Source organism: Larus michahellis, chromosome 9 (genome assembly GCF_964199755.1).
Source record: "Larus michahellis chromosome 9, bLarMic1.1, whole genome shotgun sequence".
In the NCBI taxonomy this organism is placed as follows: domain Eukaryota; kingdom Metazoa; phylum Chordata; class Aves; order Charadriiformes; family Laridae; genus Larus; species Larus michahellis.
Genome location: NC_133904.1, coordinates 16,049,381 through 16,074,555, shown reverse-complemented (window position 1 = coordinate 16,074,555; position 25,175 = coordinate 16,049,381). Strand labels below are relative to the sequence as shown.

Sequence of the window (25,175 nt, the reverse complement as noted above, 5' to 3'; positions counted from 1 at the left end):
TGAGTAAATACTTAGGAAGATGGTATTAAGTCCTTGTGCTGCATTCCTCACTGTCGCCGAGTAAAACAGCTACATGTAAATAACAGTGGTCTGTCCTTCCCAGCTAAACTTGTGTACCGCAGTACTTGCAAAGCAGAAATGGCTCCCTTCCTCCAGCCCCTGCTGTGCTCGGCACCTCAGCACAGGAGATACGCCTGGAAAAATATTGCTGGGATTTCCTGTGGGCTTATGAGGATGTGAATCACATGCAAGTAGGCAGAACATCCCGTGTATATCACAGCACACATAAACGCTGTTTTAGCATCCATAATTTGTGTATCTTGGCATACTTGGGGAAAAGGGGAGAGGAAGGGGGCAAATTGGGGCAAATGTACTTCAACTTTGATGCCACATTCAAGTATATTGAGGATGAGGAGGAGGAGGTCTAAAAAGGAAGGAGTGCAGAGAGAAAAGGAGATTGTCCAAGGTATCTGTTCGCAAAATGATGGAAAGAAGCTGGCCAGAAGATGAAGGGAGTCAGTTGTCTCCTGGATGCCAAATGTCTTGCTATGAGTCTATGATGCAGATGTTACAGAGGAGGTTTGGTCTGAAGACGAAGGCTGTAATCTACAGAAGGAGTACCAAATCCCTCAAAACTCAGATCGTGCCTTGCTCTCAAATATGTGCAAAGCCGGCTGTTATCAGGGTTGGGGTGGGGATGATAGAGGTACTCCAGACTGAAGTCACAGGAGAAGGGGCCTTATCTCATCGTCTGAAGGCAGACAGAAAGGAATCTCAGTGGGAGTTGCAGGGCTAGTTATATTTAGAGAGTGCTAAACCCAGCCCTTTTCAATTCAAAATCTGACAAACTATTGTATGGAGGGAGCTAAACCCCAGGGAACCAGTCTCTCTCTGATATGTTTGACTCCCACTCGTGGCAGTGGGAGGCTTTATGCATCCCAGGGATACTGCTCTTCACAGTGAGTCAATTTGTTTTTGATTTGAGTTGATAAATTCACTGACCAAGCAGCCCTACTAGACATGCGTGGGTATCTCCCTGGTGGGCCCAGGGATTGCAGAGACCAGCTCAATTATTTCAAATAAATTATCCTTGTGGAATTAGCCTGTAATCGAGTTTGGAAGTCACAATACACAAGCCTAAATTACCAGTAAAATGTAGCTGCAGTCATACGCTAAATTTGCACACACAGAGTTGTTTTGCAATTACTATATGCCTGTACATGAATTTTTTATGGCTATTTTAGATTATAACATACACAGGTTACATTCTCAGTCAATGGCAACATCAGATTTCAGATTATTCTGTGGAATTACTCTAGTCATTACATCTCCCATGACCAATTTATATTAGCATCCTGGAATACTGAAAACCTTAATATGAGCTGATTACCCCCCATAAATTAAGTTGGAACAATTGTTTTCATAAAGATATGTGGTCTCTGTTTAAGATAAATATTCTGTTATACAGGATGTTGCACTGTTTGGAGGAGGAAAAATACAGATGGGTTAGGTTTCAAAGTTGTCTTTTGTAGCCAAAATAAATTTTTATTGTAGTTCCAGACAGCTTTAGTTTTAATAGGCGTTTAAACTCAAAAGCTGTGGGTTTTATACTAACTCAGTGCCTACCTTTAAAAGCCTTACTAATAGGAAGTGAAAAGCATTACAGAGATGAAAAAGCAATTCTCTAAGAACCTAAAGCAAGAACAGATGGAACGTTTTAATGCAGAGTTAGTGTAAACTATTCCATATTGTTTCTGATTTCCTGTAACACTGAATTTTTGTAACAGCAAGTCAACATTGTAACATTTTAAACACAATGCCGTGATACCAGCTGTACTATAGAGTCTCTGACTCCTCCAAAAGAGATCTCAATTTCTAATGAAATAATAATAATGGAAATATTTTGTCTCTTTGGTCTTGTCTGGGGCATGTCAACTATACACTCCAGTGATGTGGATGTCTGACAGCCATCAGATATATAAATGCCACAATACTAATTTCCATTCCCCCATTTCATCCAGGTGCTAGTTAAGGCAGTTAATACTTTCAACTTGAGCAAGTTAATGGCAAAACCTATCAGTACAAAAGCAGAGATCTTCAAGTTTAGATGTCTGAAGCACAGGTTTTTCTCAAGTTTTCACCATTACTTTCTTTAGGAAGAAAATATAAATTCTTTACCTTTGAAGTATATGCTTCTGGCTAATGAAAACTCACCATTTGCCTGTAAAAATCACAAACCCCAAGCTATTATTATCTATTTCCTGCAAAGTTTTTTTAAAGGCAGAAAACAGGCTGTTCTTCCTACAAAAAATTTAATGCTAATGTTTTCCAAAATTTGTAGAATCCAATCCATACGAATATGAGCCCAAAGGCCAAGTTCATGACCTTAACTCAACAAAGCCTGACATAGCCACACCAAAGATCCATCCAGCCTAGCACCTTATCTTGCAACATGACCAGGAACAGATGCTTACAGAAGAGATCATGTGCAGAGTGATCCTTTCCTTGCTGTAGCCTCACTACTTCTGGTAATTTAAGAGCTTCAACAATTTAAAGACTTCCTGAGTCCAAAGGTGGACAATTGTATTTGATAGCATCCAATGGCTTTGTTGTCCGTGCTTTAGTCCAGTCTCTCTGGAAACTCCTGACTATTGGTGAGGCCTCAAGCCCATGCCTATGTAACCACAACACATAAATGACTTCTAGTTTATGATACTGATTTCTAATTTATTATGCTGGTCCAGTTTGCACTCTCTATTTCTTTTTCATTTCTTAGATTCTCTAGTGCTTTGAAAATTGCTTTAAGTAACAATATTTACTTTTCACACACTCCTCCCAAATAATACGTGAAAAATCATAAAGACATCTTTTTCTGTGGTACTATCACTGTTTGATTCCGCTTCTCTCCCTCTTTCCTTCTGACCTCTCCTTTTATGGGTTAGCTCATGCACATTAAAAGAGTATTCTGCCAACACTTTCATCCCTTAGCCTGATTCTTATGAAACACCCTGCCATGGATCACCTCTTTTCCTGGTCCCCTAGTGCATGGCTCTCAAAACTCTTCCCTCTACAGCTCACCTGGAAGGATTCTGCAGACACCCGGCAGGCTATGAATTTCACTTTGACAACTGCCACGCTGAAAGAAAGAAAATCATACCGAGTAGGAAAGCAAGCCAAAAAATATTGTGCCTTCTTAGATTCCAGCAGCTTTCTTGGCTTCTCTGCTTGCTTTGGTTCATGCTCATCAGCAGCTTGTTTGATATGGGCATTTTAACAAAAGTGTTTATTTTTACTGTGTTGTTTTTAGTGAACCAGGGCTAATCTATGATCCTCCTTAATTACGGCAATCTCCTCTCAAGCTTCACTGACACATTTTTTCCTCATTTTACACAATCAGATGAAACTTAAACTGCCAAAACCAATCTTTCTTCCAGCCAATCTGACCATGTCAACACTGCTCCTATCCCTTTCTTACCTTCCCTTGAAAGCCAAAAATCAATTTAAATATCTCATTACGTCTTACTGTATTTCTCCTTGATCTTTCTGGTCGCTAGCTGTAGGGGGAAACTCTCACTCACCAGGACCTTGGGGGTGGTTCTGTAAAGCTCAGCTACCTCCCACATTATCCCAGTTGTTCACTATACATGCCTTTCCACTTTACTCTGCCCCTCTCTGCTTTAGCTTCTTCAGTGTTCCATGTATTCCTGTTTACTTGAGTTCCTTTTAAAAAATTACTTGCAACATTTAATTAAAATAAAACTCAGTCGTTTATATTTTCTGAGCTTAAGAACAGATCTAAATTCAGGATGTCTGGCTTACCCATTTGTCTGCTGTTGGGCTGCAGAGATCAGAAGTACAGGAGAGGTTGTACAAGTCTCTTCTCTTCCCCACTTAAATAAATAGTGGACCTTATTTATTTCCAAGACAAATGCTGCTGAGGGGACAATTTTTACACATATCAGAAATGCAGAGAGGTTCTTCTTATTACCTTCTTATTTTCTGAAAGAAGTTTTGCTAAGTAGCAAAGGTGAGAGACCTTCAAATAGCAGAAAAAAGCAGCCATCAGAAGTTGCTTTACTCTTCATTCGCCTTTATTTCTACTCAAGTCTGTGAATTCAGTTACAGACTTTGCAAATACAGCCACTTTGACTGCTCTGAGCTGTTGGGCCATGTATGTATATGTGTGCTCCATTTGAACAGGATCTGAGTATCCCGAAGTTTCTAGCGCACGTGGAATAGTCGGGTGCAGTGTGTTCTGGGTTTAAGATTAGAGATGATTATGAAGAGCAAGAAGTTATGCATTTAAAAACATGTGCGTTTAAAGCACTGGCTGGATTAAAAATTGTATTTTGCTTGTTGCAAAAGTTTAACGAGTTCTAATAACTTCTGTTCAAAACCAAGTTTGTTACCTCCAAATCAGAGTGGCTTACAACTCTCTCCAGTTGTTAAATGCTTTCAAGATGAGAATTATAGATAGCACACAAAATACTTGAAGCCCTGGCCAACAAGAAATGTAGCCTAAGTGGCTGCTTTCCACTTTGTTCAAACTATGTCCCATTAAAATGCAGACAGATTAAAGATAGGATTCAGGGCTGTGTTCATGAGGTTCTGTAGAGTAACCCAAATAAATATCCAACAAATTGGTTTGGATGCCTGTGTAAACAAAAGGTCTATAAACAACTGCAATAAACCCCAGCAAAAGAGTCTGCATTTTGCTTGGCAGAATGTTTTCTTTATGCACTTAGATTAACAAACCATGATCTCATCATTAGTCAACAAGATACTAGAGAGACCATCAAAGCAAACTACAGGAGAGTCGAGATTGATTCATGCCAAACAAATGTTTGTAGCTAACAGCTGTATTACCACTGATTCTAATTTACTCAGCAGGATTCTCCTTTCATTTCCGAAGTGAGATGAATGTCACAATGCATGATGTAGACAGAACGTCTACCTACTGCATGAGCAATGAGTTGTGTCAGCTCTCCTGGATCACACAATCTCTTGCTGAGTTTGGATATCATGAAGAATTACATCCTGGCATTTTCTACTTTGGCAACAAGAATCCTAAAGATGATCTGACCTGTTCTGAGAAGTCTGTTAGCTTACCATGCCACACACATGCCCTGTTCAAAAGAAGGAGGATTTAGGGAGGCTACATTATCATTCATTCCTGCTTCTGCTAAATCAGATCTTGGACAGCTTGTGCCTCCTGAATGAAAGGTAGCTGTATCCCTTTTCCTTCCTTAGTGTTTTTGGTAGCATTCAGGGAGCTGTCTTTGGACAACTGTTGTGCCTCTTTGCCTATAAAAGACAAATATCAAAAGGATTCGCCTTCTTAAAACTGAAACAAATAGGCTGGTGTATCAGCCCCGTCAAAAGTTAACAGGAGTTTAGACACAGACTTCCATGGGGCCAGGATTTAACCTAAGGAACAAATAAGCCATTTCTAGCTTAGGATTCTCTCTGGGAATTTTGTTTGGGATTGCCTTTTTACTTGTGCTGCACTGTTCACTATTCTCTATTCAGGGCTGCTCCTCACACAGGGCATTGCACAGTCAAATAAAGCTGCTCTTCTTCATGTCAATATTTCAAAATTCATTTGTCTTCACTAGACACATGCCCTGAACATGTCATGCAGTCCTAAAATGTTTCTCTGAAAGTTTTTGCATACAATCTGGAATTTTAAAAAAATCAGACGGAGTAAGTAAGCAGCAGCATGGGTTTGAAGGTTTTGCCAAAACACTGACATCCAGTGCCACAACAGCTGAGGAGAGAAAACTGCAATTCCAGAAAACATAGAAAAAAAAACATAGAATTTTTCTGTCTGATCATACCATCTCCCCTAAATTTACAGAATATCTCTCAATATTCTCCCAATATCCCAAGAATGGTATAATAGCAATGATGGGCAGCCCAGTTACTTAAAATGCCTAAGTAACTGAAGATGTATGTCTCCTCTGTCAATTTTTGCACTGTTCATGGAGTCTTTTAATCTAGGTAGCTTCCTGTGCAGTCTGACCTTCACAGTCTTGTCTGTGGCAGTGAGCAAGAAAATTACCTGCCATTCAGCCAGACTGAGGTTCCCCTATGTTCAGGTGTTCCCTAATGCCTTAAAGTGTATCTGTGATCAAAGGGAGGTTCAGAGCAGAGGAGAAGTCAGATGTTCTGACGGAGCCATAGAGGAAGTATCACAAACCTTGGAGGTTTGCTTTTGCCTTGTGAGACTTCCAGTGCTTTAAAAGTAACAGTCAAACCCACCTGTATCATTTAGAAATATTGATTTCTGTCTGAAAACAGAAAATTAAGAGAACATGAAAGGCAACAGACTTTTAATTTCTGCAGAAAGTATTTAAAATGTGACTACATAAGCCTCCTCTTGAAAGAGACATTAAACTTCCAAACACAGAAGGCATAAATAAGCAACAATCAATATTTTATATCCTGATACACTCTCAATGTCTAACGTCATACAGTTCACAGCCAAGAATCAGACCTTTCCAGGACTATTCTTCAAATAGCCTTTTTGCACAGGGGTGCCACAAAATGCTTCTTTAATCTTTTTTGCTGTTGTTGTTCTGAATAACAAATTGTTTTCTTTGAGATGGGCCAAATTACATCTGCCTCACCCTCCATGCAGCTTACAAGGTTATGGTGCTTCACAAGCTATCCAGGGATACTCCTGATATCAATCTTGAAGCCTATTCAAAACAAGGATGGGGAGTCAGGGCTTTCTCTGCCAACATTCCTGCTGAATAATCGCACAGCTCCATTATCTGTGGGGGAGTCCTCTCGTCCAGTGTTCCCTCGCAAGGCTGTACTGCCTGTTGGGAGCTCACAGATAAAGCTGAGAGACACCACAGGAAGCATGTACTGAAAGACCATACAGACTGGAACACTATCACTTATCCCTTTCATGCTGTCTTCCTATACAAAGAGAGGGTCAGCCACAAAAGGCTGCCTTTGTCATGAAAGAATCACAGCGCTGGTGCCTTCCCTAAGACTTTTCTCAACCTGTAAGTGCATAGGGCATAATAGGAGCACAGTGAACAAAAATGCTGATCAGCATGAGCCCTACCGTCCTCATGTCTACACTGTTTTCTAACAGGAAGGACACAGTGAAGCTGTCTGTTAAGTTTATACTTGGAAACTTGACAACAACCTCCCTCTATTAACAATACTCTGGACCATGCTTTTCCAAATTAACACCATTGTCGCCAAGCCCTTTAGACTTTAATATTTGCCATATACATGGACTTGCATATTTGCCAATCACTTGTTTGCATAGAATCCTTTTGAAATCTTTACTTACATGGACAAAAATGTTTTGACATTAAAGTGGTAGAATGGAAGGCTGAGATGGTGGGCTGGACGTGTTGCTCTTGCTTCTTTGGTCTGCTCTTTGTGACTTTTTGAGGGGAAATAGGTGGTGGTTGTTCTTTGAGAGAGGGAGGTTCAAGGCAGTGAGGGTGTGAATGGCATTGGCTGGCACTGGCTATAAACACAGCATTCTCACTGGTTTCCAGTGTACATTTTCAGCACAGTTTGAGAGACTGGAATTTCCAGATGACATGCTCGATGTATGTGGTGAGGGTGGAGGGCAGAAAGGTTCTTCTTTTTCATGTTCACTTCTGGCTGTCAGTCAAACATAGCAATAAAATCAGCTCCAATTAAGGGGATATGCAAGGAATTTCATGATAATGTCAACACTCCTTTCCATCAATACAGGGACAAAGAAAAGCAGCTAATTTTAATTTTATTTTTTTTTAAGAAATAACCTCAGTCACACTCGACTGTGGTATCACCAGATAAACAGTTAATCACAAAGGCACATGAAGTGGTTGACAATTCCTTCATTATCCTGTGGGGTTTTTGCTTTGTTTTTTCTGTGGGGGCCCTGGTTTCTGTTTCATTTGCTTTCTGATTACTCCAGTGCTGACTTAACTTTCTCCAGCAGACTGCCTTCAGTTCTCTAGGAGAGAGAGAGAAGCCTTCAGCTTCTCATCCATTAACCCCTTACTGCAGGGAATCTCACTCACCTGACCTTAGAAATAGAAAGCAGCTAGAGAGAACAGAGAACTATGTGGAGAAAAAGGTCCAGAACTGGACTCACTCCCATCTCACTTCACATCTAACTTTCTGTGTGACCTTAAAATATGTCCTGTTTAAAAGAAAGCACTTACCAAGGTTCTCAAGCTTCTCAATAGTCAATAGATACTTTTAATCCTGTGTTTTACTGTGTAGGGGCCTAAATGTATCTGTGATTACTTCCGAAACTGCAAAATGGGCATAGTTACACTGCAACAATATAAAATCTGATCTATTTTGGATTCCTTGATACAGACAAGGGAGAATTTCCAGGGAGCACGGCTGCGTCTCCAACTGTACATGGAAACACATCAAATATGTAGCTGTCAGACTGCTACTGCATTTAATCTACCCTCATGTTCCTTGGCAAGACCTACAATTTGCTGCTGCTCTGGCCACAGGGCTGCATTCTGCTCCAGCTGACCCCACAATCTACAAAGACATTTTGGAGGTGCTTTTGACCTTCTCAACCCATATGAAGATTATCTGTGGTGCAGTTGAGGGTCAGGTCTGGGATGGTGCCCTACTTGGTCTTCTACTGTGTGCTATTAATCCTGCAGAAAAGGCTGATGATTTCATCAGAATTTCATGTATTCTGGATGGTGATTTCATGGTCAAATTACTTAAACCTTTGGGCACTGAAAACTGTATTTTGAGGCAAACAAATGCCCTCCTACCAACAGGTTGGCTAGCAATTTAGTAATTATTAGTAGAGGGAATTAAATTCTAAAAGCCGTGATCATCTGGGGTAACTAACACCTGGACTGTATAAAGAAGTATGATAGCAGTTATTACTAATGAACAGTAATAGGCTTAATACATGCTTAATACATACTCAATACATACTCAGATAGCAGATCTATTTTCTTTCACTAGAAGTTAAATAACTAAACCTTTTAATAATGGTATCTAAAACCTTGTGAACATGCCACTAGTTTGGATGGAAGTAATTCTAGTTACACCACTTTCAGATTTTTAATTCAGCCCCCCTAAAGCACCCTAAAAGAAAGCCCCAAGCCATTTTAGCATAGATATAAATGGGTGAAGGGTACAAACACTTTGTGCTGTGCCTTATTCCCTCTCAATTTCTGGGAAAAAAAAAGGAAAGCTGTCCACTGCTTATGAGAATCTGTTTGGACTGTAGAACCTGCTGGACTGTTTAAAGCTTTGTTCCAGTGATAGCCAACATTGGCTGTTAAAGTGAACTGTATGACTACATTCCCTGTAAAATGTGTCTCCATTTCCTTTCAGGTTGGGAAGCTGATCCAAGAAGCAGCTGGAAGGAGTAATTTGAAGAGAGTTACACTGGAGCTGGGTGGGAAAAGCCCAAACATTATTTTTGCAGATGCTGATTGTAAGTCAGGACTTCCATATTTTTCTTAAAAACATGTTTGTGTGGTGTCTTTTTTTTTTTTTTAATATTTGAGCATATGTTTCATACAAAGTGAAATGGACCGATATAGCTGTATCGAATTGCTCTTTTTAATCTTACAGAAGCAGCCTAAGGTGTGAATTTTTTTATAAAAAGACAACATTTGAACCCACAGATTCATAGACAACAAGAAAACAGAAAAAACTTATAACCCAGCATATAGAATAACACCAAGTGGTATTATTCACCGTCATAGTGCCATACACATTTGCCATCCTAAACTCTGCAGCAAGGTGGTTTAGTGCTTTAAATCTGGAAAGCCTGTGATTTTTTTTGCTTCACAGCAATTTTAAAAAGGAAGGGCTTTAGTTTACACTTGAGTTGTGAATCTGGCCAGTGCAGTAGTCCTTTATTACGCTGTTTTAATAGTAGCCATAAATGGGGATTATTCCATTTTTTACATTTTCGCAATTGAAGAATTTTCTACTGAAATACCCTCGCTGCTACTGTCAGCAGGGAGCTGAAGATTTTTGCAGCTGGATGATGTTGTGCAGCTGAGATTTTTGGCACCTGAGAAGGTACAGGACAGCCATTTAGGATAGGATAAAAACACAAACTGGAAGTTTCTGCTTAAATGATCAGCAATGAAATAGTTAAAAATGTTAATATCTAAATTGTCCGCAGGAGGTTTTGAAGTTAACACCCCATTAAGATGAATGGGACAGTTCACACCTTGTTTTGAGCTATTGTTTCAGGCTGTATGCAGGCACACTGTACTCAATGCATTTTCTGAGAACTTTGTAACCCAAATAAATAGACATATAAGGATTTGGTCTTTTAATTTAAAAGGGGAAAGTGAATAGAAGAATGATACAGAATAGCATGAATTACAAGAGTTAGTTATAATCCTATATTCGTTTTCAAAACTTATCAATGTCTGAAAGACTAGGGAAAGCTTGAGAACTTTTAGCAGCTTTTCTACAGAAAAATGTTTTACCAATTACAGTCACAGTCATCCTGGTAAGCTAAAAAGGCTCCTGTCAGCTGGAGCCAGATGCAGATGTTGCAGCCTTCTACCCCAGTTACTCATCTCCATCTCCCACCAGAAATCACCACATTTCAAAGGTCCCAAACCTACTAACTCAGGCTGGATCACCTGAACACTTCTAGTAGAGTAATATATGCTGGGGGCAGGTCTGTGTTACGGCCTTCCACCGGGGAAGGAGACACACTCCTAGCTGCCCACACAGAGCTGTAGTTTTATCTGTGACTTGTATCTGCCATATAAGGTTGAGGACCTGGAGAGAAGTTGCAGGCAACAGGAGAATAACAGGGCACAGTGGAGAGCACAGTCTTTTTCAGGACTGTCAGTTCCACAGTATATCATACTAAAGCTCTCTGGTCTTCCCATAATTACAACCACCAGCACTTGACCTGAGATTCAGACTTCAAAGCTCTGATTATTTAAGAACAGCAGACAATTTGCTCACCATTCCAAAGGAGCTGTTTGTTCTTTTTGAGGAACACTGTGTGCCAAAAGTTAGCAGAAGGCATGATAAAGCTGCTGAATGTTTAGTGCACAAAAAACCCCAGAGAAGAATGGCTAAAGCCCCTCATGGTGAAAAACTGTGTTAACAATAGAGCAAGAAACATCAGTTAATCAGTTCTATCCACTAGTGTTTTCAATCTCCATAGAGCTGCCTGGGAAAATTTGAATGTGGTCCAGGAAACACCCTATATAATTTTTTTTCAAGACCGCACTCAGGGCAGAATAAGACACTTCAGTTAGATGGAGTTGTCTACAATGTGCTGAAAGTAAAGCACTGTTGCTTTGTTTATTCCAGAAAAGATTACACTTTAAGCAATGTTCCAAAGTGCTAGAGATGATAACAGAGGTATTACAGTGCTGTAGGGCATCACTGTTTAAGGATAAATTCAATATTCTTGTCTAGTCAGCTATCACACCCAATGAGAGAATTTAGCTCTGAATGTCTAAATATGACTGGATCCTTTCTCCCGCTTGGATAGTGAATGTGTTAGTTTACCTCCAAGAAAGTTAGAGCAGAAATCAATGGTTGTCTGTTCTATAATTGACCTATATTTTTAAAGCCTTACCCAGTCACCTGTATAGGCCAAGAAGATGTTTTTGTCTTGCAGAAAAATAATCTGGCTTTTGGGGAAGGATAGGTCTTGCCATTACCAAAGTCAGATTCTCTCAAGAACTTGGTTGGCTGTAATTCTCACATATGCAGTATTAAACCAAGTGCAAACTTGGTATCACAGACAAATTTTCCCCTCCTCTACTGACCTCAGTCAGATAGACTTCTATAATGTGGGTCACAATCTGCTTCCTATGGTCTCTTAAGAGTTTTAGTTGATAAATTACATGTTGCTGGCATATAAGACATCAGTGAAGTTGTTCTTGCATACCCTACTCCTATAGGCTGTTAAAGCACTGTCTTGATTTAATTTTTGCAGTGCAATATTAAGCAATATTTTGTGGCCTGTGTCACGAGATGGCATGTGGAATGTATTACCTATGGACCTTTCTTTACCTAGATGATGCCTGAAGTCCCAAGTGGTCCCTTGCAATCTAGTATTTGTGAAACAGTTGTAATGCCCTTAATATCATTCCAGTATAGCTGTGTCCAGGGTGGAATAAATGGGGAAAAAATCAACTTCAGACATGCTTAAAAAGTACGTATTTTCACAGGGATTATGACACAAAATGAAATGAATCATCTTCATTTATGGCCCGACACAACAATAGTATGTTTTGATTTGGTCACTTTGTTTTTTTTAACGAAATCCTACTTCTGCTTTGAAGTTTTGCGAATGTGGCACTATGTAATACACATGGCACTGGTGCAACAGCAGATGTGTTTATGATGTTTCAGAGCAACATATGTTGTCTTGGTTTTTTAGTGGACTATGCTGTGGAACAAGCTCACCAAGGGGTCTTCTTCAATCAAGGTCAATGCTGCACTGCAGGCTCACGGATTTACGTGGAAGAATCAATCTATGAAGAGTTTGTTAGAAGAAGCGTAGAACGTGCAAAGAGGAGAGTTGTGGGGAGTCCTTTTGACCCATCTACAGAACAAGGTCCACAGGTAAAGGAATAGTGTTCTGGCTCGACAGCCCAGAAGTTGTCTGTAAGCATTTAAACTCTACTAGGACAGAGGTCAGTTAATGCATACTCACTCACAGGCCAGGGTGGCTAACATGACAAACATTTTAAAGATTAAAATTCTAAAGGAGTAGACAATCTGTGCAGCTCAGAGGTGTTTCTTGTTAAGTAAAAACTCTCATCCTAAGTATCAATAAGTTTTTCTCCCAGCTTTAACAGCAAGATTCTGATCTTCAGCCCCAAAGATATGGATGTAAACTGTGAGAAGTTCTCAAAAGTCTCTGTGGGCAGGCACTTTCAAGAATTGTCTACAACCATAACTGTGCTTGTAGACCACTAGAGAGACAGGAATTCTAAGCAAAAGATGGGCAGGATTAGAAATAGGTCTTTAGAAAATGTTCCTGCCACTGATAACCAGCTGGACTTACACCATTTTCAGGAAGTTAACCTGGGCCAAAAAATAATGATCTGCTTCGTTTGTGCTTATAAACCAGATTGCTTAGCAAGAATGTGGGTTGAGCCACATACATAAGGGGACACATCCTTAAGAAGACTGAGCCCTAGGTTGCAGTCAGCAGCTATTTTTAGATTTGTGGCATCTCCAGCTCAAAAAGCACTGAATATAAGCATGAGTCTATTCACTGAGACATGACTTGCCTAAAAAAACAATTTTGACTTGATTGTCAAGTGCACGGTCTACAAGTCAAATGGCTTCTTCTCTCTTTCAGATTGATAAAAAACAATACAACAAGATCTTGGAACTGATTCAAAGCGGCATTACTGAAGGAGCAAAACTTGAATGTGGGGGTAAAGGGCTAGGAAGAAAGGGCTTCTTCATTGAACCTACGGTGTTTTCCAATGTAACCGATGACATGCGGATTGCCAAGGAGGAGGTATTCACACACAGGGGCAAGAATATTTTAGAATGTCCTAAACATGATTTTTTTTTCTTTTGTTTACTTTCTGAGACAAAAGCTTTACAGTTAAAATTACCACTATATTAAAAAAAATAATAAGGAATTGAGGGAAGAATGGACGAGTTTCACTGAGGCAACTGCTTTCGGAAATTCATGCAGTTTTACAGACAGCTAATTATCACTCCTAAATGTTGCTGCGGGAATTTGTAAAGAGTACAACAGGAGAGACAATTAAAAAAGCAGAATAAAACAGGAATAAAATGCCTCTGAATGGGCTTGTTTATTAATTAATGATTAATCTTTGTTGCAGATTTTTGGGCCTGTTCAAGAAATACTGAGGTTTAAAACCATGGATGAAGTTATAGAGAGAGCCAACAATTCTGATTTTGGGCTGGTAGCTGCTGTCTTTACAAATGACATAAACAAGGCTCTGACAGTCTCTTCAGCAATGCAGGCTGGGACAGTCTGGTAAGGCAGAAGTTATCACACTCCTGCTCTTGGAGATAAAGAGTTTGACTCACTATCATTATGGCACCTCAGTTTTGCACCCTTTGTCTGAAAAATGTTTATCTAGACCATTCTAGTGGTGAATCACTAACCAAGATATGGAACAGCTGTAGGGAAGTGGTGTCACTCCGCTCACTGCAGGTGAATGCTATTGAAAACTCGCTTTCCAGTGTGGCGGCCACACTGATGAGTGGCGTTACTGAAAACAAACAAAGCAGAATATAAACAATCCGTTCTGCGGAGCACAGGAATCCTGAGAGGTTTCTGCTAATGGCATAAAGAATCATGTACTCTCTACAACAATAAGCAACTGAGGGAACAGCTCTTCTCGCCAGTCCTTAGGAATAGGTAATGCCACATCTAGAGTTTAATAGCTTGCAGTTTGGTATGTGAAGCCTGGGTGAACTAAATATTCATGAGAAATCAGTGAGAAAAAGGACAAATTCAAATTTAATAGCTCTGTTTTATAAACTGGCACTGAGGTTTGTCGGCAGATTAACAGTTCATTACTGAAGCTGCATCCAAGTGTTCAGTGCTCTCTTCCAGTCCTCACAGGCCAAATCCCATTCTCCTTATGAGTAAGGAGCAGAATATTGGTTTTGTGGCATAAATCCCTCATTTCTTTTCAACATGATAGAAGTTTGTTATTACTAAGAGGTATACAGTGTCCCTAGCTCCACAAGTTTCAGACTCTCCCTGAGTTCTCCAAAGGCCTCGCTGACAGCAGAGTTGGACTTAATGTCTCTTCCTGTTACAGGATAAATTGCTACAATGCCTTAAATGCCCAAAGTCCTTTTGGAGGATTCAAAATGTCTGGCAATGGGAGAGAGATGTAAGTATTACACCACTGTCTTCTAAACTGTTTTCAGCTCTACAATTTAATAAACATCATTGAATTCTTCCATGCAAATTAAGATCAGGAAATATTCCTATCTGATGTTGAGGGCATATTATAGGATGACTGATAATCATTGCCAGTTCTAAATGCAATTGATTTATGTGGTAAGACGATTTTTTTTTCCTTTTGTTTTTTTGACATAGCAAAGCAAGTTACTGGAACTGCCTTCTTATTCTGAAAGGAACTGAAAATTTCTGAGTGTTTTTCTGAACTTGTAACCTGTGTTTTCTGAGAGTTTTTCTTAGCCATATTAACCAGCACTTTTGCAGAAAGATTATCATTTTGGTACTGCTGTGTCCTTGTTGACTGGTTTGATGTACTTGTTTCAGAGTTGTTTTGACATATATTTTGCCTCTTTTGCTATTTTTTTCTTTATTTTTCCCTACATTTAGGTGCATCTGAATTTTATTAAAATGTTATCTATCTCTTCCAGATTTATGAACAATGTTAAATTAAATCAGGCCTAGAGAAGGATACACAAATGCGTTTACATCCCTTTCAAAAAATCACCTTCCATTACAAAGTTTTCTGTCTTATTCCATTTAGAACTAAGTGCCAAATATTTTGAAATGGAGCTCCACGCTCAAATACTGTCTCATGTACTTAATTTAAAGTCTTAGCAGTTTTTAATTCTCATTACAATCACAAGGAAGTTTAGCAATTGCATCAGCCCCAGATTGGTTACGCATACAAAGAATTCAATTAATTTCTGTGCAGGAGGCATGTATACCAGATATGTCTCACCTAAGCTTTCAAAATAGCTTATGGCTAATGGCAAACTCAGCAGTAAAACTAAAGTAAGGTCAAACTCTTTAAAACTTTAAATATGTTGAAGTATACAACTTGATCTATAAAATAAGCTCTATGTAGTCTGAAATATTTTCCCTCATTAGGGAGTACTTTGAATAACACATTCATACTATTCTCCACATTCATGAGTTATGAGGTGATCTCACACTGGCATAAATATGTCAGCTCATCTAACTCTTATCATTGTGAAAATATTCTAAAACTACTAAGCTCGATAGAGCACATGCGTAACTTGACACCCAAGAGTGACCCCCATTGACTTCAGGGAGGTTAACTGTGCAAGCAAAATATTCACATATCGATATCGTCAAGTTTTTGAAGGGGGGAAAACCAGGCAGCACCCCAGCTCCCATGGAAAAAATCTATGGTAGTTGTACACTTGATTGCCATCTACAGCTTTGAAAATATTCAACATAAACAATAAATGTTGGGAATGGCAATAATCTCTATCTCACAAAGATGCCCCAAAAACTACTTATGAGTAACTATACTACTCCTTTCAGAACCTCTTTGATCAGATATCACCTTCTAACTCACCTCCTCCCCCCTGCATTAATATCTGCATACTTTTTATTAAAATTCCATGGTTTCTTAGATCCCTGTTTTTAAGGGATACATTTTACAGCATAAATAATGTTGAGTCAGGCAATTAAAGAACAAAAAAAAAAAAAAAAAAAGAAGAGAAAGCGTCCATAGATATGTGTGTCATTGTGAAGCTAATACTATGTTACAGCCAGATCATAATTGTGCCACTCTGCTGTCTATGCTAGCGTTGTATTATCTGGGACTTGTTTTGTTCCTGCATTTAAATTCACAGATTTTTATCACTCATAGGGAAAAGAATGAACACAGAAAGTTGAGATCTGCTGTACTGATTTTACACTCCCACAAAATGTAGCAGGGTATGTGCATACCAGTAGAGAACCAGAATTCATGTACACAATACAACTGATTTCTGTTTACATTAAGGCTACTTACAATATTCTCATATTCTTAAAGGAGTCTAAAAGAGGGATTTTTTTTTTACAGTTACAATTCTTTAAAGCTTATTATCACTGCCTGAGTGGTGTAAAATTTAAGTCCTGTAACTAAAAATCAGGTGCCTCATCCCACATTGCCACATGTGGCCTTTTTATATTAGATACTGTTCTCCAAAATGCTGGTCTCTCTCCAAGTGTCTTCAAGGGAAAGAGGTGCCATTCAACTTGAGAGCTGTCCTTTAATGTCATAGGAATTATTATTGTGTGCATAGCTCTGAGATAAAGCAGTGCATTCTCAAAAAGAAGTGCAAGCAGGAGAATGGCTTAGAACTATAATTCTTTTCCTTATCCTTTTTCTCTTGGACTGAGGGAGGGAAGAGAGTATGTATTATTTCTTTTCAAAGAGCAATTTGTTTCCCTTCCCTCACACCTACACAACCAAGGGATAGCATCATGCAAACTTGACCTGTGGGCTCCTTCCTTTTCACAGACACAACCCTTGTTCTCACCCAGATACCAAACTGCAATCCAAGTTGACCCAAAGTGGCCCTAGAATAGGACGTTATTGCTCCCTACTTCCCTGTATTAGGCTGTGGAGACAAGCGAGCCCTTTAATTGAACATGCACTGACTCTTCTGCTCTGAATGTCTGGAATAACCCATCTTCCTATTCAGCAAGAGCAACTTTTTAACTTTTGAAAAATATTTGCCTTAGAATTCATCACAGTTGTCCACTCCCAAACTTTCAGACAGAACAAAAATACGTAAGGCCCTGAAGCCTTGAGCTGAATAAACAAGACAATAAATACATCTAATTTTGTTTGCCAGACCAAGATGATAAACCAACTGGCAGCTGGAGCATACATAAAGGCAATCGATATTCTGTTGGCTAGGTTATCTATTGACTTGCAAAAATGTGTCCAACAGGTGTCTGGAGCCAAGCCACAGCCCTACTGAATCAAGCAGAAACTTTCACACAGAGAGACTTGCCAGCATTAGTTATTGGGCTCCATGCGGCTCCCGGTGACAGCTTCCACTGAGCCATAAGGGAATGGTTCTGGGGCTCAGCCGAGTCTGATAAATAGCTAAAGTTTTTAGTCATTCTTTGGAGACAAATCTACCACTTTCTACTGAAAGCTGGGGGTGGGGTGGTCCAAATCAATGGGAACATTTCACATGTCAAAAAATCTTTGCTAATATATTTCCTTAGACTCTGGTAAATCTTAAAATGCCTACTGAATCATCAGTCTGAGTTAACTATCAACCATTCCCTCACACTTAAGGCCTACCAAGCCATCAGGCACATCAGAAAGTTTTCAAAACTGCAGGTGGAGTGAAATGGGCTGGTAAATACTTATATTTCTGCCCAAATGAATTAACTTTCCAAGGAAGATTACAGGAGTTCCTCCCCTGATGATATATTTTGTGTAAAATTAGTGTAGAGGTAAATGCAGTAAAGTAAATAAGTAGGCTATGCAGCACCAGGGGCATACACAGGGCTTTAATTGCTTTGAACAGTGGCCCCTCACTCCATTCAGAAAGCAACATGTATTAGAAGGAGGTTCTGATGAATTCCCCTGAAATATTCTTTATGGTGCAGTTGGCATTAAACTCTGCACAGCTGGATCCAGAGGGAAGGCAGCATTAAATAGTAAACATGCTAAGATGATATGCATGTGAGCACTTTTTAGATTTTAATATAAATAAGGAAGCCGTATTGTCTGTGTTTCAGGGTGGGGCTAATAATTTAACCAAGAAACAAACATCTGTAAGGGCCTGGGCAAAAGAATCCTTGCATGAGTTCGGGTAGAAGAGATTCTCTACTTCTAGACTTGGACTGTACCTATTTTGAGGTGGGGAAACTGTTTGCTTTACACACACAGCATCCAGCAAACATAGTAGAACTTAACTAATGACTTGACTCAAAATACGCACAGCAAATGCAAATACCTATACTTCAGAGAAGACAGGCATAACTCCCAAGGAGTCATGCAATATCCACTCTAAACCTCAGCAGAGTTGCCCAAGAGATGAGCCAGGCAGGAGCTGACTACCACAAAATCTATGTAGCATTCAGAAACACCCATTTCTTAAGCACAATTTACCCAAAGCAGAACACGTAGCCCTCAGAGCCATGTGTGAGATGACTGGGACCTAGAGAGTGGCTAGCTTCTAGCAGTATAGTGGATCTTATGTGAGGTGCTGTGCCAGGACAAAAAGAGGTGCTATACGTAAATCTAGTGGAAACCTGAGCAGGCTGACCGCTCTTTCACAGTACATGCAAAAGCTGATTTCTGCTGCTGGGTATTTTGTAAGAGAAAAAAGATCAGTGGGTTAGGACTCAAGTTCATCTTTATCCAAGGTTGTGAGTAGTTCATTTTCCATAGTACTCAGTTGGGACCTTCTCTTTCTTGAGTGCAAACATAAGCAGTAATTTCACTGGCCAGTGGTGTATGTCGTGGTGTTTGGACATTTTCAAGGTCTGGAAAGGACAGAGGACATCAATTCACTCCCAATAGTTTCATTGACAGACAGTGAGTATTTCTGGGTTTAATGTAAATCTGTATTTCTTTATCAAATGCTGGAGCCATCCATTGTTCTTTTGACCTACGCTGAAACTTCATATTCAGGTTTTCTGAAAGATGGCGTGAAAGGAAAACCTGTACAAAATCATAATGCAACAGAAACCTATACTGAGAATTTTGGGTTATATCTTAACTTTATCAAGGAATAACTTTGCAGGTTTTTGCTCGATAAAGAATTAATGCCTGGTGTAAACTGATGCTGCAATTTGTTTTTTAGGGGTGAATGTGGATTGAGAGAATATTCTGAAGTTAAAACTGTGACAATAAAGATCCCTCAGAAGAATTCCTAAGATGACGAAGGACCACATTGTGCAGAAGAGCACATGATGCCACCCTCTCTATTCATGATGGAGACCAGCACTCAGGAATAAAAAGTGTTACACAATATATATTTAAGAAATTAAGTTGCAACTTATATACTGGGCACATAATTGCATACATAATGCAAAGCAACTCTGCATGTTTTCATAGAACTCTCTTGAGAATTGTTACATCTTTATAAAACTAATCATAACAAGAGATAAAATTGCTATTTGGCATCGTTAATAATGGTTCTAGCTATAAAACTGTTAAATGCAAATGCATGCACACACACATTTATCTTTTCTTTAAATAAACAAAATAAGTCTTACTGCTTTCAGGTTGCCTTCTCAAAATAACCTGCCTTGTGCTGACAGTCTAGTTTCGATCAGGGCTTTACAAGCCAGATTTCACCCAAAATGCTAGCAATGAACAACATAAACAAGTATCATTGACGTTCTTAGAAAATAAAAGACTCTGAACTCCGAAAGTACTGAGACAAAAACTGGTATATTAGCAACTTTCCAATTAGCATGCTCAAATAAAGAGGTCAGACTGGGGAGGGAATTAAACCATTATATGGACAATGAAATCCAAATACGTATCAGTGAGATTTGGCTTTCATGACCCACAGAGATTTGGTTTTCAAAGCTTGTTTTCATAATTACTTTATGTCTTGCTTTAAGCAAAAATCCTCCCTCACTTACAGGAACTTGAAATATTTTACCTGCCTTTCAAAAGAGCATGGTCAGACAGAGCTGGGAGGGTGTTAAGGAGAACAGAAACAGATCCCAAGGCTTCACAGAATATTTCAGTTTTCACTGCTTGCCTAGTTTTGTTGTTGTTACTGTTGTTGTTTTCAGCTTTTTTCTTTTTTTAAACAAGTATATGCACATGCAGACTCCATTTATTTGTCTGCTATTAAACTGCCTGTGATTACACTGGGAATCATTAAGTATTCCTTACACCAGCAAAAGCCCAACAAAAGCCCTCCTGACAAGAAGTAGCTTTACTTCATTTTCTTACTAAATGATGGCTTGCCATCATCACCATGCCTGTGAGCCTCAGCTGAGCGTACTGGCTGGTACTGACTTTTCAATTATGTCTGTTCTTTTTTTGGCTCAGGACAAAAATACGAGCAATTTCTTTTAGAATTGAGGTGTTTAAAACCTGTCACATTATTTCCTGCTGCCTACAGAATCTCTTCCAACTTGTAACTAACGAACTAAACACCATCTCTTTCTTCTTTCCAGCTTCAGAGCTCACCGATTCCCCAGACTTTTTTTTTTTAGAGAGGTTTCATTTTATGTTTTAACTTAGAATTAAGAAAATTTATTTTAAAAGTACAGTAAATCATCTAGACTGTGTAGCTACATTAGCTGGGGTGTAAGGACAGAATTATGGCCTCAGGTGTAACAGTTTTCCTAGCTGCAGAGTCTATACTACCAACTGTTGAAAACTCCAGACCTGATAGTCAAATTATTTCTGCGCGTTCTTAACTTCCTTTACGCTCTGAGGATTTCCTCTCAGATTTGAAGTTGTGTGTGTCCTTAAACATACTGCTGGATCAGGACAAGAGCATCCAGCATTTTGTAGTGTGCTGGCCCTCAATATTTTGTATTTCTAACTCATGTCAAACTGTGCATGTGTTTTTAAAGCAATATGTATCCATGATATTCAGAAATGACAGTACATTCACAGACATGGAGATGAATCAAAATATTCCTGAGTTGTTAAATGCAAATGCCATAGACTTCTACTGTAGTGTATGCCAGAGTTAAGAAAAACAAAATACAGCAAATAAGAGATTAGTTACCTTTTAAACTGCCATATAAAATGTGAAAAAGGAGATTTTACTTCTTTTCTCCTATTTACTTAAAAAAGAAACTTCCTGTGCTAACAGCATTTACATCATGTATTCTTTTGTATTCTTTTTGTGTATTTTGTATGTCTGTGCTTTATTCCCAGTACATTCAGGTAAATAATAGAGTTGCCATTTTTTTCAACCCTGTCACTGCAGCTCCATTTGATGTACATGGATTTGTGAAATCCTTTTTTAAATGTACCATCTGCATGGATCCAACAAAACATTTTTCCAATCCCTGCAGCTTTTTGTTACAGTTTTTAATCATGTATATAGTTATATGTTATTAAAAAAGTAAAAGGATATTTTCTATGAAGTTTTTTCCATTAAAAAGGTTTAGAGAAACACTTTAGACTGTGAGACTCCTTTATTGTTGACAAAGCTATAAAAATATTAAAAAAAATATTTTCTTAGCAAAAGATCTGCTCTCACAGTAGCTTTATTTTCATTCGCAAAAGTGAATGAAGTAAAAGGCCAATTACATTTTCTGAAATATTATTGCAGCTGTATGAAAAACACTTGTGAATTGCAGATCTAGGTCATAGCCAAAGTTCATCCTCACCCTCATGGTCATAAAGTTTAGCTATTGGGGAAGGTCTGAAATCATCAGAACCAGTGGGGCACCCTTGCAAACTGCCACATCACAGCTTGAATTTTGGATAATGTTTAAAAAAATCATGATGCCTTTTCTTTCTCCAGTAGATGAGTCACAGAGATGATTACATTAACACTCAGATCTTTTATGGAGTGATATTCTTCTTGTATTTAATTTCAAAATGCTAAAACATGGGAAAAGGACAGACAATGTTATTTAACAGCCAGTGAAATTCACATGGCCAGGTACTATTCAACTCTCCCTCAAGCAATCCCTTTATTCCAGGGTTACTTCCATGGCCAGGAACAGCATTCCTCTTTTGGAATGGTGCCTATTTAGATAAAGTAACTACTCAAGCTACTTCAAGGCCAAGCTACTTCATTGTATGGCAAGCAATGGTTATACCTCAGTGTCACAGAATAATACTGTTGGTTTAATCAACACCCTACAGGCAATCACAATAGATAAAGTAACTTGACTAAAACAGATGGGATAAAACAGAATAAAACTTAATAATAGGAGTGAATTTGCATTCTCAAAAAGGAGTACTGTTCCTGAAAGTCCTATATATCAGAAATATATTAAGCAGAGTTTCATTTCTATTTAACTAGTGGCATGGGCATATCATGGGACTGCGAGTGGACAATTAGTACTTCCCATCTTCCCTATCTCTCTGTCCTTTTTGCAACCTGCCTCGCCACTCCAAGTAGTCACATAGCACAAGCAACAGGGTGCTTTTCTGAAAGCAAAATGAATGAAGGAAGGCTGTTCTGGAATCCACTGAAAACAAGGAGTGTTGTCATCTAATGAAACAAGCAAATTTCAGTCCATAGTAAATAAGCACTCTGTGGAGCTGTGGAGCTTCAGCCAGTGAAAGTAAGTTATCAATAAATGCATACACAGGTCTAGTAAAGGGAGAGTTTGGAAATAATTGTGCATTTCTTCTGGGAAAAGGATGTGAAGAAAGGCAAAAAGAATTTCACTTCTGTGGCCTTCAGACAAAGTGATGGATATTGATACCACTTGAACAACATTCATGCATTTATTGGTGCCCTGTTACAAAGAATGCTTTTGCTCTTCCTCCCCACGAAGGCCAGGATGAAAAAGCTTGCCTTGCATATGCAGAGGCACTGTGTTACAGTGCCCTCTTATTTCTCAGCTCTGTCCTGGAAGAAACAGAACCCATAATAACACCAAATTCAGGGCACCAATTTAGCTAGAGAGGAAGTCAAAGACAAGTAATATGCTGTACTGTTTACTTACGGCTCTCTGCATGGTCACACCTAGAGCCTCTGGAGAGGTACATTTACAACCACCCTACATTTGCATCCATACATCTCCATTTACTGCATGCTCGGTCCATCAACACAGGAAGTTATTTTTCTCATAACAACTTCATACCACAATGACTGATATTCACAGCGCTACATCTATCAAGAGGCAGGAAAAGCCTCTGCGGCTATTAGATGCCATCAGCATTCCCAACCCATTCAAACAGACTTCTCTCAGCACATTAGACTACAGCTGCATAAAATGCATCTTTCTTCCTCGTCCTTGTTAAACACATAGTTGATTAATTCTTTTTGTATCTTCACTGTATCTTCTGTGTTCACTGACAGCACACAGGAACGTCTTGGTTTGAGGACAAGGTATCAGGGAAGGAATTATGTGTGGCTCTGCCAGAAAGTTCAGGAACTTCTAAAGCAAAGCAGGCAACTACAACATGAAGTTGGGCCATTTATAAGGATAGATAGGCTGATGTGAGACTAGTAGTATAAATTCATGTGACTAAAGTGTGGCTAGAATATGCTAGTACTAGGACTTGGGGTCCCACTTTCCTCTTTCACGCAGCACAATGTGGAGTGCTGGGATGCTGGTTTCAATAAGCACTTGCTTAATTTTTCTCAGAGGACCCGAACTGACACACTGGAATTCAAGGTTAACACAAGCAATGGATTATTACAGCTGGCTGCAGTGCAAGTTCAGTCATTTTAGTGGGGAATAGCAGGTTAAGCTGTCTGCGTAGCCACCGCTGCTACACTGGGGTAGTGCTCAGCACCAAGTGCTTGGTTCGCTAAGATTGAGGCCTAGGGGCTGCGCACACACACATGACTGAGAACGTGTCCCAAGGACAGTGAGTAGAGGAGGCACAAGGGTGACCTGCCTCTTGGTACAACTGGGATAAGTCACCCAAGCTATTGCATAATGTCCCTAATCCCCTTAGCTTACTGCAAGAGGGGGAGAAAAGGCACATCTACATGCCCCTGGTTCATAAGAGTGGTTAATTCTAAAACAGTTCAGCCAGCTGAGTTTAAACCCTGAACCCTCACTAAAAGCCAACCTCATCCCCCTAGCACAGGTACTCGAGAGCTCAGTTGCACCGTATAGACCGCCACTACTTTTTTCTGATATCAACATATTTAAATCCACTCAAGCTGCTACTGAAAAGAGGGACTGAACCCATGATCCACTGCTTCTCTGTGGTGAGCATTTGCATGGTAACTTTTCATGGGTTTGTAGGATGAGTTTCATCCAACAGCAGAGGCTGTCCTGTCCTGTACTTTTTTGGCTGTGCCGGCAGTGCCAGGAAGCACTCCAGGGAACATTACTTCACCCAATTTCAGGTGACATTTATAAACACATCATGGAGGGCCCTTGCCATCGGCTGTACTGCCCCGAAGTCTCCAATGTCCAGGAAGGCTGGGACATCTGCCAGGACGATTTGCCTTAAGGATCAATGAAGTCTGCATTACTGATATGTCCCATGGTGCATTACTGTAACCATTCCTTATATTGTTATTTAATCCTAGTATCTAACATCAAATCCTGCAATTCCAGGCTCGTTTTGAGGTGGTTTTGTCTGCCTGGAGTCTCTTGACAAGACCTGCTAACTAAACCTGGATTGTGCAACCACAACAGCAATAGACTGTAGGAGAAGCTGCAGCTGCAGAGGTTGCCAGGGAGGCTGTGCACACAGCAGGCTCAAGGAACCCAAAAGGGTGCTTGTGAAATGTTTGTGCTGCTGGCAGGCAGCACATTGCCAGGACAGATCACACATCATGCATTTGCACATCAAATGAAGCTGCACTGGTCTGAGAGCATGGGAAAGGCCTGTCTTGAACGGCATGTGTCC

The 25,175-nt window shown here is 39.5% G+C and overlaps 1 protein-coding gene across 1 annotated transcript in view; it reads left to right on the top strand.

The window, feature by feature from the left end:
• ALDH1A2 (aldehyde dehydrogenase 1 family member A2) overlaps positions 1 to 21,794 on the top strand; it is a 57,275-nt gene extending 35,481 nt beyond the window's left edge. The window contains exons 8-13 of the mRNA XM_074601591.1: positions 9,340 to 9,442; positions 12,386 to 12,570; positions 13,316 to 13,480; positions 13,815 to 13,972; positions 14,769 to 14,843; positions 19,501 to 21,794. Coding sequence (XP_074457692.1) covers positions 9,340 to 9,442; positions 12,386 to 12,570; positions 13,316 to 13,480; positions 13,815 to 13,972; positions 14,769 to 14,843; positions 19,501 to 19,573 — 759 coding nt within the window. The 3' untranslated portion in view covers positions 19,574 to 21,794. The remainder of the gene's footprint in view (positions 1 to 9,339; positions 9,443 to 12,385; positions 12,571 to 13,315; positions 13,481 to 13,814; positions 13,973 to 14,768; positions 14,844 to 19,500) is intronic.
• The last annotated feature ends 3,381 nt before the right edge of the window (positions 21,795 to 25,175 follow it).